The sequence below is a fragment of the Cupressus sempervirens genome, chromosome 4, assembly GCF_028749045.1.
Source record: "Cupressus sempervirens isolate cs-2001-9-10 chromosome 4, ASM2874904v1, whole genome shotgun sequence".
In the NCBI taxonomy this organism is placed as follows: Eukaryota; Viridiplantae; Streptophyta; class Pinopsida; order Cupressales; family Cupressaceae; genus Cupressus; species Cupressus sempervirens.
In genome coordinates this window covers 28,507,053-28,533,560 of record NC_143121.1, presented here as the reverse complement: position 1 = coordinate 28,533,560, position 26,508 = coordinate 28,507,053, and the positions used below count along the sequence as shown (strand labels likewise).

The following is a 26,508-nucleotide window of genomic DNA, read 5'->3' as shown; positions in this document are numbered from 1 at the left end:
CCATAATTGTTGAAGCACCTCTTGAGCCTAAGCAAAACCACTGCAACTTTTGTTGCATAAACCGCATTCGCTTGAGGTGATCTACCAACTTTGTTTTTGACCGAATGGCTTAAACATCACACACTAAGGCTTTATAGGCTAAAAGTGTTAAATAGTCAAAGTTGACTTTATTTTCCAAGTTTAATTTCTTGCTTAGTGTATGATGTTTAAGGATGGTTGTCTTTTACTGTAACTTGGTAGTTTCTGGTGAAGCTAGTCTCACAACATTATTGGAATGCAACTAGTCAATATACTTGTCATGAAGAGCAGGGTTCTTTACTTGTTTTCGCACCATAGGACTCACAACTTTTTTTTGAATTTGCCAATGAGAATCTTCTGAAAATCTAGAGAGTAACTTCTGCCACTTACCTGACTATGTCTACGAAAATGTTGACTCCTTGTTAGGTTTATGAATATTATTAGGTGTAACAGGTACATTACTGATTGGAAACAAGGAATACTACAATGATGGATCAAATGTTTCAATAACAAAAAATAGATCTATTTCATACTCCTTATTAGCATTCTTACTCCTTGGCATCTTCTTTATAGCCTTACGTGCAAATGAAATTTTGGTTCACTGCTCCCTGACCACTTGCTAGATGATCCCAATGACCTCAACAATGCATTAGCATCATCACCAAAGGGCCAAGACTCACAAGTGCCCTCTATAATCCTTGAATGTGCTTGTAAAAATATTGTTTATTCCTATTATAAATCAGTTTACTTATGTAATAAAACATAGTTTATTGGTTGAATAATCTGAGTTATACTTGTGTGTTTTTTATACATGCAAGCTTCATTTTTTCCTATATTATTCAGTTATCAATTTTTTGCTGAGACTTTAATTACTATCAAATGTGAGTCAACATTTTACTCACTACATGCTATAGATGTCGATCTATTTCTATGTACCCCAATGATGGATCCCTTCCAAATTCTCATTCAAATAAAAGACATTTTGAGGATGCAGGGCCAAGTCAAAAACATCCCAAGAACATCCTTTTTCCTCATTTCTTTCAAAGAATGGTAGACCTACAACCTAGTAATTGTTCAAAATATTTTAAAGTAAAGAAAACACAAAAGAAAAGTACAAATATTTGATCTAGAATTGATTTTATTCTCTTTCAAGTTAAGAGTAATTTTGGTGGAAAATGAAGGATATACTTATGTCTCCACTTAACTCCTAGCCAACCATATGTATCGGATGCTTGGTATCTACATATTTTTGAAATTTGAGAACATGAATCAACAAATGGGTTCAAATTAGATAATTGATGGTTAGCCATTAGAATGTAGAATTATTTTTTAATCCTTTTGAAATACCCCGTGCCCTCAAGAAAATAGCAATCTAAAATTGGAACATAGAACTAATACTATTGCAAAATCTGATGAGTATTTGTATCACAAGAGTGGATCCTGTGGCAGTGGATATGAAATATTTTGCACTTTTATTTATTAGTTCCTGCCAAGGCAGGATACTATAGCATTCAGTGAAATGTTACTTTCCAATTAAAGTATCCAATCATTTTTTATTTTTTTTTCAAAAACTTTTCACTCTATATAGTTCTAAAATATATTGATATTTTACTAAATTTGAAAACAAAAAAATATTTATTTCCAATCTTATTGGTTGCATCCTTGCTATAGTCACGAGTTAGCTTTTGTTTTTTCACTTCAAATTTTTTTTTTCGGTTGAAACTTTATAGCTACCATTAGTATGATAAGACAACTCACTCAAATGAAATAAATAAGTTTGACAATATGTAAGAATATCTTTTGCTACCATTAATATGATAAGACAACTCACTCAAATGAAATAAATAAGTTTGACAATATGTAAGAATATCTTCTTCATGTTTTGACATATGTTTTCTTGAAAAATTAAATTAAAATACATTTCCCCTTAACTTTGAACCTTTTTGCAATGTAAATATCTAGAAAATCTAGTTTTATAATGTGAATTAGTTTAACAAATAAAGGACTAAAGCTTTATATCATTTTTTTATATCTTTATTTTTTTAATTACAAAAATAAAAAATAACATTTGATAAAAGTCATAAAATAGTAATATAAACATATAAGTGTTAGAATAAAATTCTTTTGTAAAAGTCGCAAATTGAACATTGTAGATTACAATTTAATTTTTCTTAAAGGAGAATGTGAATACTTGAATTATATAAGACTTAAGCTAAACATACATAAGCATTAAGCTATCAATTGACATTCTACTAACATAGCTATATTGCATACATTCTTAATATTTTAATACGTTGATCTTATAAGCTTTCGACAGGAACTTGACGCTATGCGTCCTTGTTATTACTGTGGACAAAGACACAAATCACCAAATACACACAAGACAATAGCAACTAAATATTGCAAATGACAGGGACTCCAACTGCATGCGACTCTCGCTTAAGTATATTTTTTGAATGTTAAATAGAAAATATAAGTATTCAACTTGAAATAATAATAGCATCTCTCTCTTTATCTTTTGATTATATACATGTACATAAAATATTATTAAAATTCCATTGACAACACTTATACTAGTTTTAGTTGTTCAATCTATTTGCAAATCAAGGAAGACCTGTAAAGATTAAATTCTTTAGACATATGTGTATTTTATGACTCATCAATAAAAAGCTTCATAAAAAACTTTGTAGGATAAAGATTAAAGAATAATACATGATTTAAGATTGAAACGTAAGGCCATTAAAAGCCTTCTCAAGGTATTTGGTATTTACTATTCTTCAGATTGTTAGTTTTGTTAGCTTTGGACAGTTGTTCGTCAATTTGCTATTATTTAGCAAGTAATTGTTTTGCTAACTAATTGGTTAGATTAGAAAAAAATATTTGTTAATTAAGACCACTTTTGGAAACAACTAAAACCGACTTGGTTAGGGTTGTTAAGTTGTTTTAATCTCAACCGTCGATTGTAAATCAATCTCGGCCGTTGGTTTACCAACAGTAGTATAAAAGGAGGTTAAGGGGGCATTTGGAGAACATGAAGTTTGAAGAAACATTTGCAGTGCTAGCAAATGAGTTTGTAAGTTTGCAGTGTTAGCAAATAGTCTTACAATGTTAGCAAGGGCACAGTGTTAGCGTGGAAATAGCAGTGGAGAATATCAGCGGGATAAATTAGGAGGTCGGAATTCTGTCAATAAGAGGCAAGGAATTTTGTATCTCTTGATTTGCTGAAGTTTAATATAATTTCTCATCTGTAGAATTGATTTTTCCAAGGACAATTTGTCCGAAATTTTTATGTTCATTGTGTTGCGCATTTCTTTTCGTATTTTATAAGTGAAGTTGCAGTTGTGTTATTTTTCGATATTCGCTGGAAATTTATTTTCAGCAGTTTAATAATCGTTTATGATAGAAGATTAATAATCAGTGATTGCAATAGTTAAATTTTTCACACAGATTAGCAGTGATTGCATAGAAAAGCTGCTTAAACTTTGCAGGAAAAATAATAATAGGTGAATAATATTGAAATCAAAGGCCATTAAATGTCGTCTCAGGGAATGCTTCAGATTAACAGTGTTTGCATAGAAAAGCTGCTTTAGCTACACATACCAGAATATCGTTTCCTTGGCAAAACAAAAAATAAATACAAATAAAGTACAATTATGCTATATAAACCACAATTCCATAATAATCATGTTTATATCTCTCCAAATTGCCAAGTTTGAACAACAACACATAAGAATCCAATTACAGCAATAAGTGTACCAGTACATAGAGCTATCCGAACCCAGAGAAAGGAAGTGAAAGCATTTAACACAATCGCTTTCCATAGCCAGAACCATATAATTGCTGTTAACGAGCCGAAGAAGGCTCCCACTAATACTTGATCATAAGAATGCAGGCCCTCTGATACTCGCAACCATGCCTTCAATGTGAGTAAAACAAACAAGCACAGGACTTATCAGATTTCAATCAGGTACATTTATCTTAAAATCTATTCTTTCTGTTTCCATTTTTTAAGTAGAGAAGGGGATGACTGAGCAACTGTAACAGATATATATGGACAGTTAGATTCCAATAAATGTTACAGAATATGCAACCATCTGTTTCGTAACATGCACATACCGTTTCCTCTTAAGTGAGCTTATATTTGTAATAGAAAAGGAAAATTAAGTGAAATTGTGTGAAACATATATATTCCCACGCGCTTCTTGTAAAGGCACGAACAAAATAATACAAAATAGAAGATTTGTCATAGTGGTTGTACTTTTCCAGCTGTTTGTTTCTACCCTACAAACTCCAAGGGACCGCAAGTCATACATCCTTGACTGGCATAGATTTGTTAGGAAGCAAAATTAGTCATGTATCTAAGTGCTCAACATGCTTGTGGAGACCAGGCAAAATGATGGATACCGAACCTATCTTTCTGTCTATAATCTTATGACATTATTGGGAATACGATTGAGATATCTAGAACCCTCTAAAAAATGAACAGCACAAATAATACCCACAGCAATTTATAATGAGAGCATTGCTATGATGATGGTTGAGAATGCAGCTGACGAAACCTTTACACTATTATAGTGAGAGAACTGTTGCGATGGTTGAAAATAAAAATAACAAAACCTTTGAGTTTCTCTATCTCCCACAAGTCCTACAGAATTGTATACATATCTTGCTTGGCACTCATGTACCTACATCCATGGGAATATAAAGTGATGCTCAGCTGAGAGGATCAGAAAGAAAGAAATGCACTCCTACATAAAGAATTGGCAAACAAAAGGGCTCACCATGCCATCAATGTAGATAAAAATGCGGTGGTTAAAACTGAATCTAACCAATTCCATGCCCCAGATAATGACCTTCAGCCTCATTTTATTAATAATTTACCTTACTGGTAAGCCTTGAGAACATTTAATTAGTGAACTCTACTATTTTGTAATTCGAAACAGCATGCATTTAAAGTAAGAAAATTGTCTGCTTACCAAATATGCACCACAAATTAATATTGCAACAACACACCCAATGTTAAATGCGGTAAGGCCTTGCCAATAAATCCCTGCAACAAAAAGGTCCAGGCAGTCTATCTTTCAGTTCTTCTGATAGCATATAAAGAAGCCACTTATTCTTTTCTACAAAGAAAACTATTTGTATTAAGGATAAGGAGGTCCATTGCAAAAATCCCAAATATACAGTGCTTTTAAAGGGATATTTACAACAGTTTCTATAGTAGAGTAAGGATACTTAAGCATTCATCTAGATGCTACTATCAACAATATATACATGTTCAAAATGCTAGAAAAGTTGTTTATAGATAGCAAAAACAAAACAAAATAAGAGCAATGAGAAATGTGCAAAGTGGTGTAGAACTTCTTCAATTGTTGGGGTCAAGAGGTGGATACTCCTCGGAATTCTAGACTCTAATGTAGCCTTCTCCCGGGTTTATTAAAGGAGAGTTCCATTCAAAGAATGTACAAGAAAAACTCAAAGAATGCATGTGGACAGGATATTGGGGAGGAAAAAAAGAATACTATATTAAACATGTCAATCTCACATGACCATACACAACAGAATTAAATGAGAATGGAAAACAAAAAGAAAGAAATAATGTTAATGACACAGATAATAACTAATTCGCATCAACTTAGATGTGAAACAGGAAGATGGATGATACCTAAAGAAGCATGGGCGGATAGAAGGTGTAAGTGGTGAAGACAGAATGGCATTACATCATGAGCATTCAGCAGTCAGCTGGCAAGGATATTTCAATCAATTACATCGAGACAGTAAACATGAAAATATTGAGCGATCTGATTGAAGAAGAAAAGAAAAGAAAGTTGCAGATTTCCTAATCAAGATACACAGTAGAAGATTCAAGTGGCAGAAGGAAAAAGATATTTAGTGGGCACCATATTTTGGTCTTCTCATGCTTATCTTGTAATGTCCCCCACTTAGCTAGTCTGGATGTATGTTGTTGTTAGCCCGTTTTTTTTATGGTCTCAAGGGCTAACCAGGACTTCAAAAGGGATCCTAAGGTTATTTGGCCTAGACAAATTTAATTACATGCCAAATGGAGTTTGTTTGTTGGGTTTTCAAAAAGACTTACTATTTTTAGTAAGCCAATAGGGGATGCAGTGCCTTCAATTTTCAGTGACAGGATGTGATGCATTTTGTTGAGCTCTTTCCGATGAGCTATTATATGTGGGATTCCGAGTTTATTTGGTATATTATTTTAATGTTTGAAGTTATAACAATAAAGTGACTATTTAAATTAAATATTATAATATTTCATAAAGTCACTTTATTAAAAAATCGAGATCTCCCTTTAGAGTACATACATGGGCTTTTGTAAAAGGGAAAAAAAGTAATATCCCACATTGGCAAGATGGAAGCATAGTTCTAGTGAGGAAGGATTAAAAGAAAGAGGATAGCTCTCTTTCGGGGAGGGCTTGGAAATATCAAAGAAATTGGATAATATTTTGGAGTTATTTCTCAATAGTTTGAAGGACGAAATCCCTTCAAGCTGGAAATCTTGACGCCATTGAAATAGATGGTCTTGAGATTCATTGAACTGGTTTGGGGTAGTGCCTGGTCAGCATCGTTTTGAGGACAACATTCATTTGCAAATTTGGTACCAAACTGGTGAATTCGCAAGTCTGCTTGGAAGCACATTGGAGGTCATAAGTCCATCATTCCTAGTCCAAATCACATGCTTCCGACTTTGTTGCATTGCTAGAGCCTGGGCATTTCAGAACAGGTCATTTTCGGCAGCCATTGTTGAAGCAAAGACAGTTCGAGGGTTGCTAAACTGGACATTCATCATCAAATTTTGATCAACAGCAATTGTATCATTTCCAGGTTCTTCTACACCCGATTATAATAGTTAGATGAATGTATGGGTGTCATAATTGTAAAAGGGTTTGCATATTCAGTCACTGTGTAACAGTCATTGCATTATAAATTCAGTCACTTTTTGTACACAGCTATATGAGGTTTGTATATCTTGAATAGAGGATAAGTGTATGTGACATTCATGATCAGTCCATAAGAACTCTTTACATGGCATATTTGTAGTACTGTTTAAGTGCCAAGATATTTGTCCTTGCTATTCTTCATATCATATTGTCATTTGTTTGGTAGAGAAGCATTTTAACATCTGGACAAGAACTCAGAAATTTCAAATCAGACTTTGCACACCAACTATTTGACAAAATGTCGTTGAATCAAAAACTGAAAAATTCAAGGCAGAATTAGTTGGGTATGTTACAATGGTATCAAAGCTTGTTTATCCTGCCATCCTAGTGGGTACAAACACAATGAACAGGTGGTGATATGACAAATTGGAGTGTTCAACCTTTAACTCATCACTATAATTTAAGAAGAACCAAGGCTCGTCTAAACACAGGACAAGAGGAACAGGGTAATTTAAAGGATCATATTGACACAGGTGAACAGGTTATTGGCAATATGGGAGACAAGAATGCTGGAGATCCTGGAAAGGAAAGATTCTTACAGTTATTAGAGACCTTGGCATAGGGACAGCGATTCGCAGAACAGAGGGCACAGGAACAGAATCAGAGATTGGAGCTTATGATGCAGATGATGGCTCGTCAAATGGGGTTGAATGCTAACATGAGTGGAGGAAATAATCAAAATGGTAATAATCAGAACGGGAATAATCAGGATGGGACACAAAATGGAGGTGAACAAGTTGGGAACAATTTAGGTCATCCACCCCAGCAAGCTAAGACAGTGAGTTCGAGGCTTATGATTCCCACCTTTCCTCCTAGAGCTCCGGAGCAGCTGGTACCAAAGCCCTAGATCACTAATATACAGGATCAGCTGAGGAGAGATTGAGAAGCTGGAGGACCAGACTTTACTACTGCAATTACCTTTAGAGAGTATATGGATGTACGGATGAAACATATGCCACATGGACATGACAGGAACCAAAACTATGAGCTACGGAAGAAAGTAGAGAAACTTCAGTTACCATATTATGATGGCTCGGGCAAGTCTACAACAAGAGCTTGGGTTCAAAAGCTTGACACATACTTTCAATTGAACCCTATGCCTGAAGAAGAAGCTATTAAGTACGCAACAATTCATCTGGATGTTTTAGCACACGAGTAGTGGCATCATGGTATGGTCACTATGGGTCATGCACACATTACCTCATATGTGGAGTTTACGGAGAGACTGATTGAACATTTTGATAGGAAGGATTCAGAACTCCATTTCAAGGAGTTAGCTTAGCTTAAACAGTGGGGATCACTGGAAACATACATTACAAAGTTTCAAAAACTCGCAGTGTTAGTAACAGATGTATCTGAATGGAGGATATTGGTTCTATTTATGGATGGGTTAGCTGATCTGTTGAGAGGATGGATTAAAGCTCTCAACCCTCCCACTTTGCAGGAAGCCATTAAGAAGGCTCGGGACATGGATTCCTCTTCAGCTTCTAAAGAGTAAATTCCAAGCAAAGAATTTCCCTTTGAGGAAAGATAAGGATAGGAAACTATTTCAGAGAGAGGCTCAGCCACCTAAAGAGGAAAGTAAGAGGTTGGATAGTGAGACACTTAATGATCTCAAGAAGAAGAAGCTTTGTTTTCATTGCAGGGAACCTTGGGATTTGTCACATAAGTGTCCATTGAAGGCAAAAGCCAAGCAGATGGAGTACTTTTCCGCCGAAGAGTCAGTGGATGGAGATTCAGAGCAATCATCAGAATCTGATGGAGATGATGATGGTTCTTCGTATGAGGAAGCACGAAATGATACCACGATGGCTCAATTGTCTAGTCTACAGGAAGCCGTCACTTTTAGAGTTAGAGGGACTTTGGATGGACAGAGATTTGTAGCACCCATTGATACAAGGGCAACACATAACTTCACTCATGAGAAGTTTGTGTCACGTAGAAGGTTACATACAAAGGAGCATAGAGGATTTAAGGTGATGGTTGCCAATGGCTTCAAGATTGATTGTATCAAGAAAATCTCCAACTTGCAGCTTCGTTTGGGAGATTATGACATGGTGGGAGATTTCTTTGTGGTCAACATTGGTGATCAGGATATGGTGCTTGGGATGAATTGGATGAAGTCTCTAGAAGAGTTTACATTTAACCTCCAGAAAATGGAAATGAGGTTTGAGGCAAATGGTAAGAAGATAGTGCTCAGAGGTTTGTCAGATGGGAGACTTCAAGTGGTGTCACTCAAGCGAATGCAAAGTTTATTTAGGACTAAGCAACATAAACAAGAGTATCCACCTGATGTACAAAAAATAATAAACAAACATACTAAGGTGTTTGGTGAGATACCTCTAGGGAGACCCCCGAATAAGGGAATCGAGCATGTTATTGAGTTAGAGGAAGGGGCTAAGCCAGTTATCATCACACCTTACCGCCATCCAAAGAGATATAAGGATGAAATAGAAAAAGCAATCAAAGAGTTGATTGACATGGGGCACATACGGCCAAGCAAGAGTCCTTTCGCTTCTTCAGCAGTATTGGTGAAGGAGGATGGTACAATGAGGATGTGCATAGATTATAGGGAGCTGAACAAGAAAACAATCAAGAACCGATACCCCATCTCGCGCATTGATGAGCTTATTGATGAATTGCACGGTGCACGCTACTTCTCTAAGATTGATTTGAGATCCGGCTACCACCAGATACGGGTTAGAGAGGAGGATGTGGAGAAGACAATTTTCAGATGCCACTATGGACATTTTAAGTTTTTGGTCATGCCCTTTGGGTTGACTAATGCCCCCGCCACTTTCCAATCCTATATGAATAGAGTGTTCATAGATCAGTTGAGGAAGTTTGTGTTGATATTCTTTGATGATATACTGATATACAGTAGTACTTGGGAGGAACATCTGAAGCATCTTGATACAGTGCTCAGTATTCTAGAGAGGGAGTCATTATATGCCAAGATGAGTAAATGTGAGTTCGGGATGACAGAGTTGCTCTATCTAGGGCATATTATTAGTGCAGGAGGCGTTCGGGTTGACCCAGACAAGATCAGGGCCATTATGGATTGGCCACCACCGAGGAACACTTCACAATGCAAGGGATTTCTTGGGCTTTGTGGGTTCTACCGCAGATTTGTGAAAGGATTTTCACAGACAACAGCTCCACTTATAGACTCGACACGAAGAGACAGTTTTGAGTGGTCAAAGAGGGCTCAGGATTGTTTTGACACGTTCAAGGAGCTGATGAGTTCATGTCCCATTTTAGCCATTCCAGATTTCACCAAGCCTTTTGAGCTGCAGTGTGATGCCTCGGGAGAAGGCATAGGAGCTGTCCTCATGCAGGACAAACATCCCATTGCATATGAAAGTAGAAAATTACGAGGTGTTGAGAGAACTTACAACATCTATGACAAAGAAATGCTAGCAATCATGCACGCGCTAGCTAAGTTCAGTTAGTACTTAGTAGGAAGCCAAATTCACAGTAAAAACAGATCATAATAGCTTGAAACATTTCCTTGGACAGAAGGATCTTAATGACAGGCAACAGAAATGGGTGAGTAAGTTACAAGCCTATGATTTCGACATAGTTTATGTCAAAGGGAAGAAAAATATTGTCGCTGATGCTTTATCCAGGAGGCCTCATTTGCTTGTTGTTGGGATAGTCATGGATGATTGGAGAGAGATAATATTGGCAGAGTATGCCAAGGATAGCTGGGCATCTAGCGTTATTGAGGGGACTATTCAGGATAGTCGATATACTATTGTAAATGATCTGATCATTTACAAGGGGAGGATTTATTTGGTACCTGGGTCTGCTATGAAGCAAAAGATCTTGAGAGCATTTCATGATTCACCATTAGCCGGACATCCAAGATTCTTTAAGACATATCGACAAGTGAGAGAGCGTTTCAATTGGAAGGGGCTCAAGTCTAAAGTGCTACAGTTCGTTAGGGAGTGTCCAGTGTGTCAGCAGAACAAACAAGAACATTCCTTTCTAGGCGGATTACTATAGCCCCTACCTATACCAAAGAAGTGGGATGGCATTTCCATGGATTTTATCACAAGCCTTCCAAAGGCACAGGGTCGGGATTGTATTTTTGTTGTGGTAGACAGATTAACGAAATTTGCACATTTCTTTGCAATTTCGTCTACATATTCAGCAACACAAACAGCAGAGCTATTCTTTCGAGAGGTATTTAGATTACATGCGATGCCACGGAGCATAGTTAGCGACAGAGACAACAGGTTTATGAGCCACTTTTGGCAAGAGTTGTTAAGGTTGTGTGGAATAGAGCTCACTCTGAGTACCAGTTACCACTCCCAAACTGATGGGCAGATAGAGATAATGAACAAATGGGTTGAGGGGTACCTTCGAAACTACATTGCAAGATAGCAGAAGGCTTGGGTGAAGTGGCTACATCTAGGGGAGTACTGCTATAACACCTCTTTCCATATGTCTATTCAAATGTCCCCCTTCATGGCATTGTACGGGTATGATGCTCCTAATTTCTTGGATTTGTTATTTGGGGACAGTAGGGTGCCTAAGGCCAAAGATCTTTTGCAGAAGTGTCAGGACATTATGCGATCCTTGAAGGAAAATTTGCAAAAGGCACAAAATCAGAAGAAGCAATATGCTAATCAGCACAGGATTGAGAGGTCTTTTGAGGTAGGAGACATGGTGTACCTCATGTTACAGCCGTATAGACAATCCTCTCTCAAGAAGAGTGGAGCAGAGAAATTGAAACCACGCTACTATGGACCATTCAAAGTAATTAGGAGAGTGGGCGAAGTAGCTTATGAGTTGGAGTTGCCTGCAGACAGTAAAGTGCATAATGTGTTCCATGTGTCACGCCTTAAGAAGGCATTGGGGCACAATGTGGTGCCTTCAGTAGTATTACCACCTCTTGATGATGAGAGGAAGCTTATCTTGGTTCCCGAGGCTATACTTGACTCCAGGGAGAGGGTGCTTCGCAGGCGGACTATCAAGGAGTACCTAGTGAAGTGGGGGAACCTACCAATTGACAATGCGACATGGGAGGCCGAGCAGATTCTTCAACATCCTGAGTTGAGATTGCTTGGGGATAAGCAATTTCAATAGGGGCGGACTATAATGTCTGTTTACCGTACTGGGTAAAGAAATCAATGCACAGACAATAAATATGAATAGCAGAACTTCCTATTATTATTCGCATATGCCAAAACAGTACATTATGCTCGCTAATATCTGATGATTACAATGCTTCCCGAAGGGGGTATAAATACTTTCCGAAGAACCTTCCCGAAGGGGTCCGTTGGCTACATGACAATTACCAAAGGGCCCATCGGCTACATAACAAGAACTTCCCGAAGGGACCCGTCGGCTACATAACAAGAACCTTTCCGAAGGGACCCGTCGACTGATACACAATTTCTACCAACGACATCATCCCCCCCAAAAAGAAAAGTCGTCTCCTGACGACTACAGAACAAAACTCAAACAACTAACTACAACAAGATAGATTTGCCACATCACTTTCACATTCGTTCTGTGCCTGCGCAAAACTGGTTTCCAAAACACACTGTCTCCTTAGTCAAGCTGACCTTTATAGCCACCTGTGCTACTTTCTCTGCTTCCAACTCTGGGTACACCGAACTGCCTTCAACTGGATGATCAACTCCTTCCGAGCTCTCCCTGCATCCAACAAGACAACTTCACGGCCAACACCTATTTCCAGTGCCACCTTTGACACACACTGTCCATGCCTGTAGCAACTCCAAGTCTCATCAACTGGTCACACTTCCCACGACTGATATCTGCAACGACTGGGGGTCCAGGGGGCAATGCCCCCGGTAGGGTCGAGGGGCAGCACCCCCATGGGGTAGGTGCGCTCCCTGTCACAATATAGGGCGGGGCTGCCAAGACCAAATTAGCACTCCAAAACCCACACAAAACTGCATGGAACACACTATTTCTATCATTTTCTTCTGATCCCACACTCTTTCTAACAACCGTTGATGCTTCTCCTTCCTTTTGACATCAAATGCTACTCATTCCGAGCATTCTTGATTTGTCGACCTTTTTTTTTTTTTTTAATACAAAACCTCCTTCTGCGTTACCAATGTACAGCTACACCATGATGTTGTACTGTGTTTGCTAAACCACTATCCTGAAGATCAATGTTTTCACAAATCCGTATAGTGGTGTTTGCTTTCAATCTGCACATTGCATCCCAGTTGGTAATTTTCATACGCCAATTTGCAAGTAGATTACAAAATCCGTACGCTAAAACCTTAAGAAAATTCGTACTTTGAATATGCTGAAAAATCCGTACAGTGACCTAGCTCCAAAATCCGTACTATGATGAAAGAATCTGTACACTGCTTGCTAAAACCCGTGCGCTGGCCACTCCTTTTAAAATCCGTACATTGCATACGCCCTCCAAAGTCTATATGTCGTACAGTAATCAGATTTTATAAAACCTATGATGAATTCAAAAAATCGTACGGTGGCTGGAACCTGAAATCCATACGCTGCCCACTCACAAGAAATCCGTACGCTGTTAAATCATTAGAAATCCGTACACTGTCTCCACAATCCGTACAACTGTGAAAATATTCGTACAGGAATTGTCTTGAAAATCGTATGGTAGCATTTAAAAACCATACACTGCTTTCTTATTATAAAATCCATACGGTGAACCAATAAATTCTGTACACTAACTTTGAAAAAGCCGTACGGTGACTTATTTCATCATTTTATTTTTATTTTTTTATTTTTTTATCAAAAAATTTTTCCAAATTTTTTCAACTTTTTTGAAACATGTACAATATTTACATATATACAGCACTTACAGTCTTCTTCTCTCAATTGTTCGTCCATGGAGGTGCATTACTTCTTTCATGGCAGACATTCAACTTTGACCTATTCACTACATCGAACACTTCCTTTCCGTCTAGCATCCATAGTTTTATTGCTCTGTTATTGCCCACTTCCCGAATTTGGTATGGCTCGACCCATTTAATTTTGAACTTGCCTGGTTTGATCTCATTTCGGTCGTCGTACTTCAACACCCACTGTCCGAATTGAAACCTGCTACGCCTGTTCTGTGTCATCTCCATATCGCCCAGTTTGTTCCCGAAGCTCGTTACCATGGACTCTGTCAGTTGCCCCTTCTGTCCGTCAATAACACATTCACACTATACTGCTACAACTTTTATTGAACCCTTCCTCTTTGTTGCCTGTGCAGATCGGATCGTGTGTCTTCCTTGCTGCTGCTACCTTTCTGCTATATCTGTGGTTCGACGTAATACTTTCTTCCTACTCGGTCGTACCATGAAATCTTTCTTTCTTTTGGGTTTGTATTGTGTGTTCTTCCCTTCAGCTTCAGCCGTACTCGCCTTTCCTTCTTCGGCTTCTCTATGTTGCTTCAAACATTCATTTTCTTCTTCGGCTTCTTTGTGTTCCTTCGAACATTCATTTCCTTCTTCTCCCTTACCTTCGTCGACCCTTAACATATTACAGCTCGGAAAGAGTTCGTAGTCCTCTATCTGCCAATGGTAAAGACCGTTCACTGAATCTAGATCGTCGTCTGTCGATCCTCCTCCCAACCGTAGGACTCCCTCCTGATTTGGTTCCATATTCTGCCTCCTTTTATCCTCTTCTTCGGAATCTAACGATAGAGCTTCTTCCTCAACCATTTGAGTGTGTAGATCGATGACATACTTCCGCCCTCTGCTTTCAAATGATAAAGTATTTTTCTTCCAATCGTGCTTCACCTTGGCTTGTATCAGCCACCCCTGACCCACAATGGCATCATATCCTCTCCACTTCAGTGGGATCATGACGAAATCCAACAAGAATGGTTGTGTTCCAATCGTTACTGGTTGTGCTGTTAGGACTCCCAATGGCTTGATTCCATGTTGATTGGCCGTTAGCAGCTGGAATGTAGGCAGCCATAATGTCGGCTGTCCCAACCTTTTCCAAGTGTTTTCAAGCAACACATTGACACCGGACCCTCCGTCTACAATCGTTTCCGTCAATACAGTCCTGAGAATTCCCATTTTGACGACTACCGGATGGCGTTCGAATGAGAGAGCTAACAGCATCGGATCTTCTGCACTTGCGCCACTTTCCTTCTCCTTTTTCTCTGTTGTACTTGCTCCCTTCCATGTTCTCCTGGTAGTTTAGCAGCGGGAACGATGTTTGTGAGTGCTGATCGGAGATGAGGCATAGTGAGCAACAGATCATTTATCCGGATGGGTACCTCGGTTTGTAATAGTTGTCGTACAATGTTTTGTTCTGCGCAGTTCCGTACGGAGGTACTAGTCATGTCCTTCAGGTGTGCCGTTTCTACCTGCATTGCTCTCTGGATCTCTGTCTGTGCTTCCTCTAGTCTCTTCTTTTCCTCCACTGGATCACAGTAGAGCTTCGCCTGCTTCCGAGTGATTGCCAGAACTTCTTCCTCGTTCATCCCGACAGTAATCAAGTTTACTCCGGACTTCGGGCACTTAGCATCGTCATGATCGCCAGGTCCACACCATCTGCATGGCAAGTTCGGTGTGTTCGCCTTTGTGCACTCTCGGGCGAAGTGACTCCACAAATTGCATGCGCGGCATTGAACTATCGGCCGACCATTCGCATCATACTGAATTCAACTCCTTCCGCCATTATTGTTGTTGCTGCTATTGTTGTTGTTTTGACTGTGTCGATTGTTTCCATATCCACCCGATGTGGCACCTTCCGTACTGGTGTTCCCGATCCCTCTTGACGCGAATGCTTCTTATGTGAGGAACACTTGCTGTGGTGCTCTTGATTTCAAGTTGAAAGGGCATTCCTTTACCGAGTGTCCCGGAATTTGGCAAATCTCACAAAATTGATCTTTCGAGCAGGATCCCTTCGTATAGCCTCCTTCCTTGCACTCCGTGCACCATAAGTCATTGCCCTTAGTCTCCTTGTTCATGTCTTTGAACTCCATCATCCGAAGCATGTCCTTTTGAAGAGCACGGACTTTTTGGCTGCTGCCTTCATCGTCACTACTATCTTCTCTTGAAGGCTCGTTGTCATTTGAATCGGATGAGCTGGTCTTCTTCTTCTTCTCTGTCTTTTGTTCACTTTTGAGGTTCAATGCCCGATTGTATGCTTCAGTATAGGTCGATGGTGGTACGATCTTCATCTTTTTCCGTAGCTTGGGGTGAAGGGCTTCAATGAACCATCTTTTTTGGAGCCCATCCGCCGGCTTATTCTCCATTTTATTGATCAAGTCCTTCAACCTTCTGGTGAAGACCCATATTGTTTCATTCTTCTTTTGCTTGGTATTGAATATCTCGACAACAATCTCGTTATCATCGCGCAATATTTGAAATTCTGCGCAAAACTCCTTAATGTTATCCCAAGTGTTTAACTTTTGCAAATCTATGTCAATAAACCAATCAATCACAACACCCCGTAGGATGGCTGGAAACTGTCGGACCCATTCGTTGTATCTATTATGCCATTTGCCCTCCAAATTGTTTCACATGTTTTATAATGTCAGATCGGACCGGCGGTTCCTTCATCAAATTTAGGCAACTTTTCTTTTGGTCCTGCCATTATTACTAGATGTTGTGGGTTTTGTTGTGTACCTGCGCTATTTTGCACTCCTGCGCTGTTCTGCACACCCGCACTGTTTCCAACACTCCCGCTGTTTTGCACAGCCACGCTGTTTTCGACACCCGTGTTGTTCTCAACACCTGCGCTATTTTCGACACCCACACTATTTCCAACACGCGCTGTTTTCGACCATCGCATTGTTTTTGACAGTCGCGCTATTTGGTGAAGAAGGATTTTTGTCAACTGAAGCTGTCTATTCCAGAAGTATATCTCAGATGAACAGTTCACTCCACGCTCGTGCTCCCTCAGCACTCCGAGTCGTGCGAGTCGGTCCCCTTCCGTCTAGATTCTCTTCCCTCATTGTATGTAAGTTCAGAAACTCCTCCCTTGCTTCTTCCACCAAATCGAGCTGCTGTCGAGTCTCTTCCAACAATTATTCAGTGCTTCTGTGTTCGTCGGTAACTTGCTGAAATCTCTGTTTGCGTTCAGCCTGTTGTGCCAAAATTAAATTTTCCTGCGCTGTGCATAATTCATCCTTTTCCTTCAACTTATTCTTATTCTTGTTCAACTGATTCGGCATTTAATCTTCATCCGTCTGTCTAAGCACCAGGTCCATCGGGCAATGGCGCCAAATGTTTACCCTACTAGGTAAAGAAATCAACGCACAGACAATAGATATGAATAGCAGAACTTCCTATTATTATTCGCATATGCCAAAACAGTACATTATGCTCGCTGATATCTGATGATTACAATGCTTCCCGAAGGGGGTATAAATACTTTCCGAAGAACCTTCCCAAAGGGGTCCATCAACTACATGACAATAACTAAAGGGCCCATCGGCTACATAACAAGAACTTCCTGAAGGGACCCATCGGCTACATAACAAGAACCTTTCCAAATGGACCCGTCGGCTAATACACAATTTCTACCAACAACAATGTCCCCCACTTAGCCAATTTGGATGTATGTTGTCGTTAGCCCTTTTTTTTATGGTCCCGAGGGCTAACCAGGACTTCAAAAGGGATCCTGAGGTTATTTGGCCTAGACAAATTTAATTACATGTCAAATGGAGTTCATTTGTTGGGTTTTCAAAAAGACTTACTATTTTTAGTAAGCCAACAGGGGATGCAGTGCCTTCAATTTTCAATGACAGGATGTGATGCATTTTGTTGAGCTCTTTCCGACGAGCTATTATATGTGGGATTCTGAGTTTATTTGGTATATTATTTTAATGTTTGAAGTTATAACAATAAAGTGACTATTTAAATTAAATATTATAATGTTTCATAAAGTCACTTTATTAAAAAATCGAGATCTCCCTTTAGAGTACATACATGGGCTTTTGTAAAAGGGAAAAAAAGTAATATCCCACATTGGCAAGACGGAAGCATAGTTCTAGTGAGGAAGGATTAAAAGAAAGAGGATAGCTCTCTTTCGGGGAGGGCTTGGAAATATCAAAGAAATTGGATAATATTCTGGAGTTATTTCTCAATAGTTTGAAGGACGAAATCCCTTCAAGTTGGAAACCTTGACGCCATTGAAATAGATGGTCTTGAGATTCATTGAACTGATTTGGGGTAGTGCCTAGTCAGCATCGTTTTGAGGACAACATTCATCTGCAAATTTGGTACCAAACTGGTGAATTCGCAAGTCTGCCTGGAAGCACATTGGAGGTCATAAGTCCATCATTCCTAGTCCAAATCATATGCTTCCGACTTTGTTGCATTGCTAGAGCCTGGGCATTTCAGAACAAGTCATTTTCGGCAGCCATTGTTGCAGCAAAAATTAATATATTTTCCATACAGTGTTGTACTGTACGCCTGCTCCTAGACAGAGTACGGACCTGCACCAAGGACAATTTGGGGGTTGCTAAACTGGACATTCATCATCAAATTTCAATCAACAGCAATCGTATCATTTCCAGGTTCTTCTACACCCGATTATAATAGTTACATGAATGTATGGGTGTCATAATTGTGAAGGGGTTTGCATATTGAGTCACTATGTAACAGTCATTTCAGTCACTATGTAACAGTCATTGCATTATAAATCCAGTCACTTTTTGTACACAGCTATATGAGGTTTGTATATCTTGAATAGAGGATAAGTGTATGTGACATTCATGATCAGTCCATAAGAACTCTTTACATTGCATATTTGTAGTAGTGTTCAAGTGCCAAGATATTTGTCCTTGCTATTCTTCATATCATATTGTCATTTTTTTGGTAGAGAAGCATTTTAACATCTGGACGAGAACTCAGAAATTTCAAATTAGACTTTGTACACCAACTGTTTGACAAAATGTCATTGAATCAAAAACTGAAAAATTCAAGGCAGAATTAGTTGGGTACGTTACATATCTGTTTGCTAGCTATATTAAGATAATATCTTTAATATCTTTATTAAGATATTATCTCCTTAGTTAAATACTTTCTATAATGGTCAACTACTTGTCTGTAGTCCATCTTTCAATCTAAATAGGAATGTTTCCTATCCTGTCTCTTTTGTCTTCAGTCCAGATAGGAATGTTTACTATCCTGTCTTCAGTTTTGTTTCTAATTTCATCTTTAGTCTACGTTGTTTCTAAAAAGAAACAACGTCCTTGTAATTCTTTATAAGGAACACATTTGTTTCTCTGTTAATCAATCAATCATCCGGAAATCCATTAATTTGCCAATTCTTGAATCTTGTAACATGGTATCAAAGCTAATCTTGAAAAATAATTATAATTTCTTCGTGAAATTATTTGTTTAAATTTTTTCAAAAAAAATTTAGTCGATTTTCTCTAAATCCTGCCTACGGTTTTCTCCCTGAGAAATCTCAAGCTAGGGTTTATTATCCAAAATCGGTTTATCAAACATCTAAAAAAAAATCGTGGTCATTTTTTAAAAGAAATCGCAGATTTTCTTGGTGACAAATCGCAGTTTTTTTGTATCAGGTTTAGAGATCCGCGGCCTGCACTCACAACTGGTTTTTAAATAAACCGCTCTGTGATTTCCAAAATAACATGTCTGCCAACATCCACCACCGTTTGGAAGGTCACCTCTAATTTTTTGGCGTCGTCTCAGCCTATAGTCACACTCTAGGCAACAAATCAGCCTTTTTTTTTCCATAAAAACCACTTTTCTTTCTGCAAATCCGACCTTCCATGCCAGCTACTAGGGATTTTCCTAAAACCCTAACTTTTTGGCTCAAAAAACTTTTCTGATCAGGTATCCATGCTGGGTTTTTCGAGATCTCAAATGGGTCTTCATTAGATTTTTGTGAGTGCCTTGTTTTTCGTGCCTCTATTTTCGAGCCTACAAATTTGAAATCCGACTTAAGATTCTTTCTGGGTTTTGTATGAGTTCTTCTGGGTACCTGTTGATTTTTTTTGGGTCAGCTAGGAATTTGCCTTGAAATCCGTGCATGTTGAATTTCAATCTTGAAGTTTGTACCTGAATTCTTCGAAATGGCATCTTTGACTAATCTGATGTTGGAGGGTAGTCTACGATTCAATGGCCGCAATTATAACCACTGGAAGCAGCGCATGTTAACCATCTTCGAGTATCGTCATTTGGATGAGCTTGTTCTAGGCACAAAGACTCATCTAACCTCCGACCAAACCAACACAAGTTGTCGAGCTTCCTGCTCAAAGCGAAGTTGCATTTTTTGCCTTCTAAATTTGTTTCTGTTTTTCTGGGTTTGTTGATTTTCTTCTTAAAAATAATTTCATGTTGTTTGTAATATGCAAGGTTGCGTAAGATTCTGGGTGTTACCCTTTTTTTTCACAAAAACGAAGTTTTGTAATTGCAATCTGTTTTGAGTCATAGCACTCTTCTAGCAAAGCTTCTTGGTTTCAGCATTTTGTAGATCCAGAGAGGGTCTCAGTTATCCCAGAATGTTCCGACATCCATACGTTGACCATTAAGAGAGGGTATTAAGATAATATCTTTAATATCTTTATTAAGATATTATCTCCTTAGTTAAATGCTTTCTATAATGGTCAACTACTTGTTTGTAGTCCGTCTTTCAATCTAGATAGGAATGTTTCCTATCCTGTCTCTTTTGTCTTCAATTCAGATTGGAATGTTTTCTATCTTGTCTTTTTTTTGTTTCTAATTTCATCTTCAGTCTACGTTTTTCTTTTAGAAACAACGTCCTTGTAATTCTTTATAAGGAACACATTTGTTCCTCTATTAATCAATCAATCATCTAGAAATCCGTTAATCTGCCAATTCTTGAATCTTGTAACAAGCTATCCTTGAGACCCATAGGTTGTTTGGCTTGTGGAAATTATTAAAAAATATTATTCATTCATTGATTGGCAGATCAGTTAACTTATTAAGCGGAAAATTTCTGATGCTGTGCTGTCCCTTAAAATGGTTTCGCTGCGGCAATTGCTGGTTCTCTTTAATTTCATTAGCTGCAGAAATTTCCGGTTGCTAATGATGCTGTCTCTTGAGGTCCTTTTAGCATGTAAAGCTCTTTCTGTGGCCTCAATTCAGCCATACTTGCTTAGGAAGGCAAGAGATTATTCCACATTGGTTTTCTTTAATCCCATGTAGGTTTTGAAGGATTAGGTTTGCACTTTCTTGTTTGCAATCTTGTGTTTGGTACTGAATTTTAACTGCTTTCAAAATCTCATAGAGGTTGTCCTTTATGTAGCCAAGAGATGGTATTTGATCGATGGTCTTTAATGTGAGAGGAAGTTGGCTGACAAGGATAAAGTGTTTGCGACAAATCTTTAAGGGATGATGATTGAAGGCATAATATGAAAATCCAACTATGGAAAGAGAGGCCAGGCATGCTATCAAAAGCATTTAACATTGCCAATTTGGTGACAACGAACTGGGAAGACAATACTGGAAGTCATTGTGCTCATCTATTAAGATGCAGGCAACTAGCGAATATAGGGTCTCCTAACCTTGAGTTTCTTTGGGGACTTTTGATCATTATTTAAGCAAAGCCCAACGTAAACCATCACAGTGTATTTGGTTATCAGTAGTATTTTTTTGCTAACAATTTTGGCAAGCCAAAGTCATGCCACATAACGAGTTTTGTTGGAGATTTGACATTGCCAAGCAAACCAAACAAAGCATTAGATTTTGTTTGGTTCTTTAGTGGGCTGCCACACATCAAATTTTGGAAGAAAAATCAACAGCTACCATAAAAGTGTCCTCGTGTTAGGCACATGTTTGTATATCCAATGGTGGTGAATATTAGAGCACCTTTCATGTTCAGAATAGAGTCCTTTGCAAAGAGAGAAAATCCTTGCACGGAATATACCACATTGGAGGATTTGGTAGTTGGTTGCCGGGATAGACGCAAAAAAAGAATTTTTGTATTATATGACATATCAAGGCACAATATGAGGACATTGCATGACAAGCTCAACAGATTGATGGTCCTTACTTTATCACCTGGGCATGTTTCCATTGATTGGACATTGCATGGCCATACTCGAGATTGATTAATTCAAAAGAATCATTGTAAGGGCTGAGGCTGAGCCGGATGCTCCAATATCAGAGATTCTTGTTCTGTTGTGCAGCAACTACACCCATCCAGAGTATCAATTATTGCTGTTGCAGACCTCACAAAGATCATTAGGCATTTCCAGATTGATCCAAATTGTGGAAGTACCATATTGAACAAATGGTGTCAGGGGTGACCAAACAAGTTAAAGATATCATCATAAGTGTATGCTGTTTCACTAGTCTGCGAGTGAAATTCTTGGTTTGTATTCTGAAGTTCACAGCTTGGTTCAGTATAACAGCACTATACATTTTAGCATTGAGTAAGATATTGTTGAATGAGATTGCAATTCCTATTGTATAGATTTCCAGTCACATTAGATCTAATTCTGATTAATTCAAAAGATTTCATTTTGTTTATGCATGTGTCAGCAATACTTGAAGTTTTTACTTTGCTGTTCCAGTTTACATGTTCTAATAAAGGGAAAAATAAGATCATAAAATCGAGAATCCGTATTCGGAACATCATAATCTCGCCTCACTAGATAGCATACATCATAATGAGGCCACATCCATGTCTACAGCATGATTGAGTATAAACCACTTCTAAATAATTGTCCCAGATGGCTGGTAATGTAGGCAACATAAGATGGTAACAGAATCAATAGGCTAATGCACAGTACAGAGCATTGTAATGTATGAATGTAACTTTAATTATGTAACTCTAGTGATAATGAAAGGGCCTCTAAATAATCTTTGTGAATCTTGGCTATCTGCAGTAATTTCTATGAAGAATCGTTCTTTTGTTTTTCAAAAAAATCTTAATTTTCTTGCCAAATTTATGCACACCGTTAGAAATTCACATACAATCTTGGTGAATTAGAGCTAAGTACATTGATTACAATGGCTATCCTTCATTTTAAAAAAATCTTACAGAAAAGAAATTATTAAATATGGCTCACCATACAATCAAATGTTATTTAAATTGTGGGTCCATCCGTATCCACACAATTGATTGGCAAATTGCATCCGTATCCACTTCTGTTCTTTTTCCATAATACTGAAGCAGGGGAATGAGGGTAGTAGTGCAAATTCCCTCCATATATTCTTCTGTTTTTTTTTTTCAGCGATACTCAAGCAACAGAATGAGGGCAGTAGTGTCCCTTGTGGAGGTTGAGGGGGTAGTGTTAGAAAGTAAAGTTCACCAAGATAACTGAGAGGGGGGGGGCGAGTCAATTATCAGAAAAATATAAATTTTATCAACCTTATTAAACCTTAAGCATGTGAACAATATAATCAACAACCATAAGAAGATACACATACACAATAACACTAGATATGTTAACTAGGGAAACCCTTGATCAGAGAGAAAACCCTGTTGGGGATGGTACCCACAAAATGATGTACTAATATAAAAGATCCTTGTAAGGGGATGGACTCTGTTAGGAGTCAATGAAATACAATCAGTGCATATCAGTTCCTGTTAGGAGATTCCAACCATGTTAGGAGTTGTGCCAACCCTATTAAGGAGTTGTAGAAGGCAGATGGACCCACTGTCCAAATAGCTTTAGGGGCAAGACCAACAAACTCACTATCCAACTGATCTATATATTATTCCTTACAAAATAATAGAATGAGAAAACTTGAACTCCTTCTTTGTCCTCTTGACCAGACCAAATCTCTTCATATCTCAATACCAGATCTTCGAACTCACATCACGCTGATCCCTTTGATTGCTTACACGCATTTGCCAACTTCGCATATCACTTGCACACTTCTTTACGCTTGCATACTCACTCAAATCCAGACTTTATCACAAGGAAAATAACCTTCCTTTTACCATGTACTCGAAATAATTCTCTAAGTCAGCCTTGAGGCTTTCCAAATTAATTACAGTAGGACCTCATTAAGATATTACATCTTTTTGTAATTACAAAACACTGTCGACTCACAATAAATACTACTTCTTACACGTGCGACCTCTGACCTTGCGCACTCGCTGATGTCATCATCAAACTATCTTCTATCATTGTTTAACTTCACTCATCATGATTCTATCCCTATTAAGAGACACAATCCAAACATCAAAAACCACTTCTCATGTACTCTGTCTGCACACTATCCTTTGTAATTCTTGAATAACTCTTGCATGACTTCGCCTTTCTGCACACGCACTTGACCACTTCATCTAAACACAATGTAGAACATATCCTTAATTGTGCTTGACCTCATCATCAATACACAATCTGTACGACCTCGTTCTTTGTCTACTACTCTGTCAGACTTTACAAAAACAATACTATGTTGACATCAATGAAAAACACAATCATGAATACAATATGTCAATCTTGTCAACTATATAGCAATGCTTAGGATACTCCCCAAAGGAATACCATCAGCATTCATGCTAACAAGCAATGCCTCCTAGTAGGATCCGAGGATAGCAGCCCAAAACATCAAGTAAAAATCTACTGTTGGGAAGGTACTGGAACACGCAAACTAAACATTTGTGAAACCTCACATCATATCAAGAAGACACTTGAAATGGCTCTACTCCAAGCCACGATTCAATCTACACTGTCTATCTCCTCCCCAACCTAATAGTTTTGATTTCTTTCAGGATGTAATATGCATTGTGCCATTTATAATCTTAGGCTGGCCTGGGATTTCTTTTTGATCATTGGATCTTAGGATATCTGTCATTTATCAAAAACGATCTAATGGTCGAAAAGTAATTCCATGCTGGTTGAAGATTTAAATCACACTCGCACATTACTGCCAGAAAAAAACTCAAAACTATCAGATTAAAAAGGAAATCAATGGTGAGAAATGAAGATTGGTGATAGGGCCCAAAAAAGCATACAAGAATGTAATATTAAAATCAAATATGACTTATAAATCACACGTATAAATCACTATCCAAAAAGAAATCAAAACCATCAGGTTAGAGACAAAATCAATGGCGAGAAATGAAGATTTGTGATATGGCCACAAAAAAACATGCAAGAATGTAATATTAAAGCCAAATACGAATTATATTTGTAATGGTATCATAAATTTTAGGCATTTAAGCTCCAATAATGGATTTTTTATCATGGCAAAGCAAATCAATTTAAAAGTTAAATAAAATAATTTTTGGGTTGTCAACCAATGTTGAACTAAGTTTTCCTAACAATGTTGCGATTTAGTTCTCCTCATTGCTTGTCCTATCTGCAAAAGATTTGGGTCATAACTCAAATTATTGCTGTTTGGTGAAAATTTGACACTTAAAATCTGTGTACAACTATGATTATTATTTACTGAACCCTTGATCATATGAATGATGTAAATTCACTTCATGAAACATGCAGACTTGTCTCATAATATCTGATACCACTGTAATTTAGGTCTTATAAATAGGCCTTGAAACAATTTTTCCAAACCCGAAATCAAGTGTATGCCAAAAGTTCGAACATTTTGAGCCAATTTATAAACAAAATGACTTGTGGTAGAAGTAACATCATCAATGAGGGAAAAAACCATATTCATGATCTAAGTTATATGGTACTTCACATTTTTAAGTGCTTAAACTATAAATCAAACATTATAAGTTTAAAAATTTGCTGCAGTGTCAGCTAAAAAGCATTACTGTGGAACTTTTATCAGTGGTTATCAAATAATTTGCTGCAGTGTCAGCTAAAAAGCATTACTGTGGAACTTTTATCAGCATCCTATGTCCAGAGGAGTACCATTTTGTCCTCTTCAAAATCGTTTAGTTGTAGAACTCGTTCTCAACACTATTAGCAATATTTATTCGTAAGAAACGATTCCCTGTTGTTCAAATCATCATTGTTCAATGTTTCCTACTTTGTAGTTGTCCTCTAGCTCTAACCATAAATGTCTCATTTTGCAGGAATGAAATTAGCCCATGGAATAGGTTGCTGGATATGCCCGTGTACACCAGCCATATCAGATATGGATGTGGCCACACATACAGCAAAGTTACATATATCTTATGCCTGCCAGCACATGCCATATCCAGATTAGACAGTGCTCTATTCATTGCATGGCCATTTAGCCAGTCATATCCAGTTTTTATCCAGATGTGCCCAGGGTACATTCATTTTTCCTAAAAAAAGAAATGAGAAAAGCTTGGAAAAAAAATCAACCCATCATACTGTTTTCTCCCGGCTTTGTTGTCGGGAAATTTTAGACAGTTGGTCTACAGGAGGGAGTTACACGGGTGCGACAATTCACCTCGCACCCCCTCGGACACTATATGTAAGCATTCTTCCTTTTGATTGAGACATGGTTGTACGCAATACATTTGTGTATGGTAACCAATCAATGAATATAATACTATTGTGTTCTCTTTTCATTTTGTGTTAAATACTTTACTTCATGTATGCAACTAATCTTTGTTACTCCATGAGGGTAAACATTTGGCGTCGTTGCCTATCCTAAATCTGGGAAGAAGGAAACAATGGCATACAAAGAATAGAATAAATGGGAATACCTTTCTCAGA

General features: G+C 38.0%; 1 protein-coding gene across 2 annotated transcripts in view; it reads right to left on the bottom strand.

Moving 5' to 3' along the window:
* Positions 1 to 3,689: 3,689 nt before the first annotated feature.
* LOC149559789 (lipid phosphate phosphatase epsilon 1, chloroplastic-like) overlaps positions 3,690 to 26,508 on the bottom strand; it is a 44,157-nt gene continuing 21,338 nt past the window's right edge. Inside the window, exons 3-5 of one of the 2 annotated variants that reach the window (XM_089824289.1) lie at positions 4,995 to 5,068; positions 4,636 to 4,703; positions 3,690 to 3,934 (exon numbers count right to left, since the gene is read on the bottom strand). In XM_089824289.1, coding sequence (XP_089680415.1) covers positions 3,886 to 3,934; positions 4,636 to 4,703; positions 4,995 to 5,068 — 191 coding nt within the window. In that variant the 3' untranslated portion in view covers positions 3,690 to 3,885. The remainder of the gene's footprint in view (positions 3,935 to 4,635; positions 4,704 to 4,994; positions 5,069 to 26,508) is intronic. The other variant, XM_089824288.1, reaches the window with a different exon arrangement.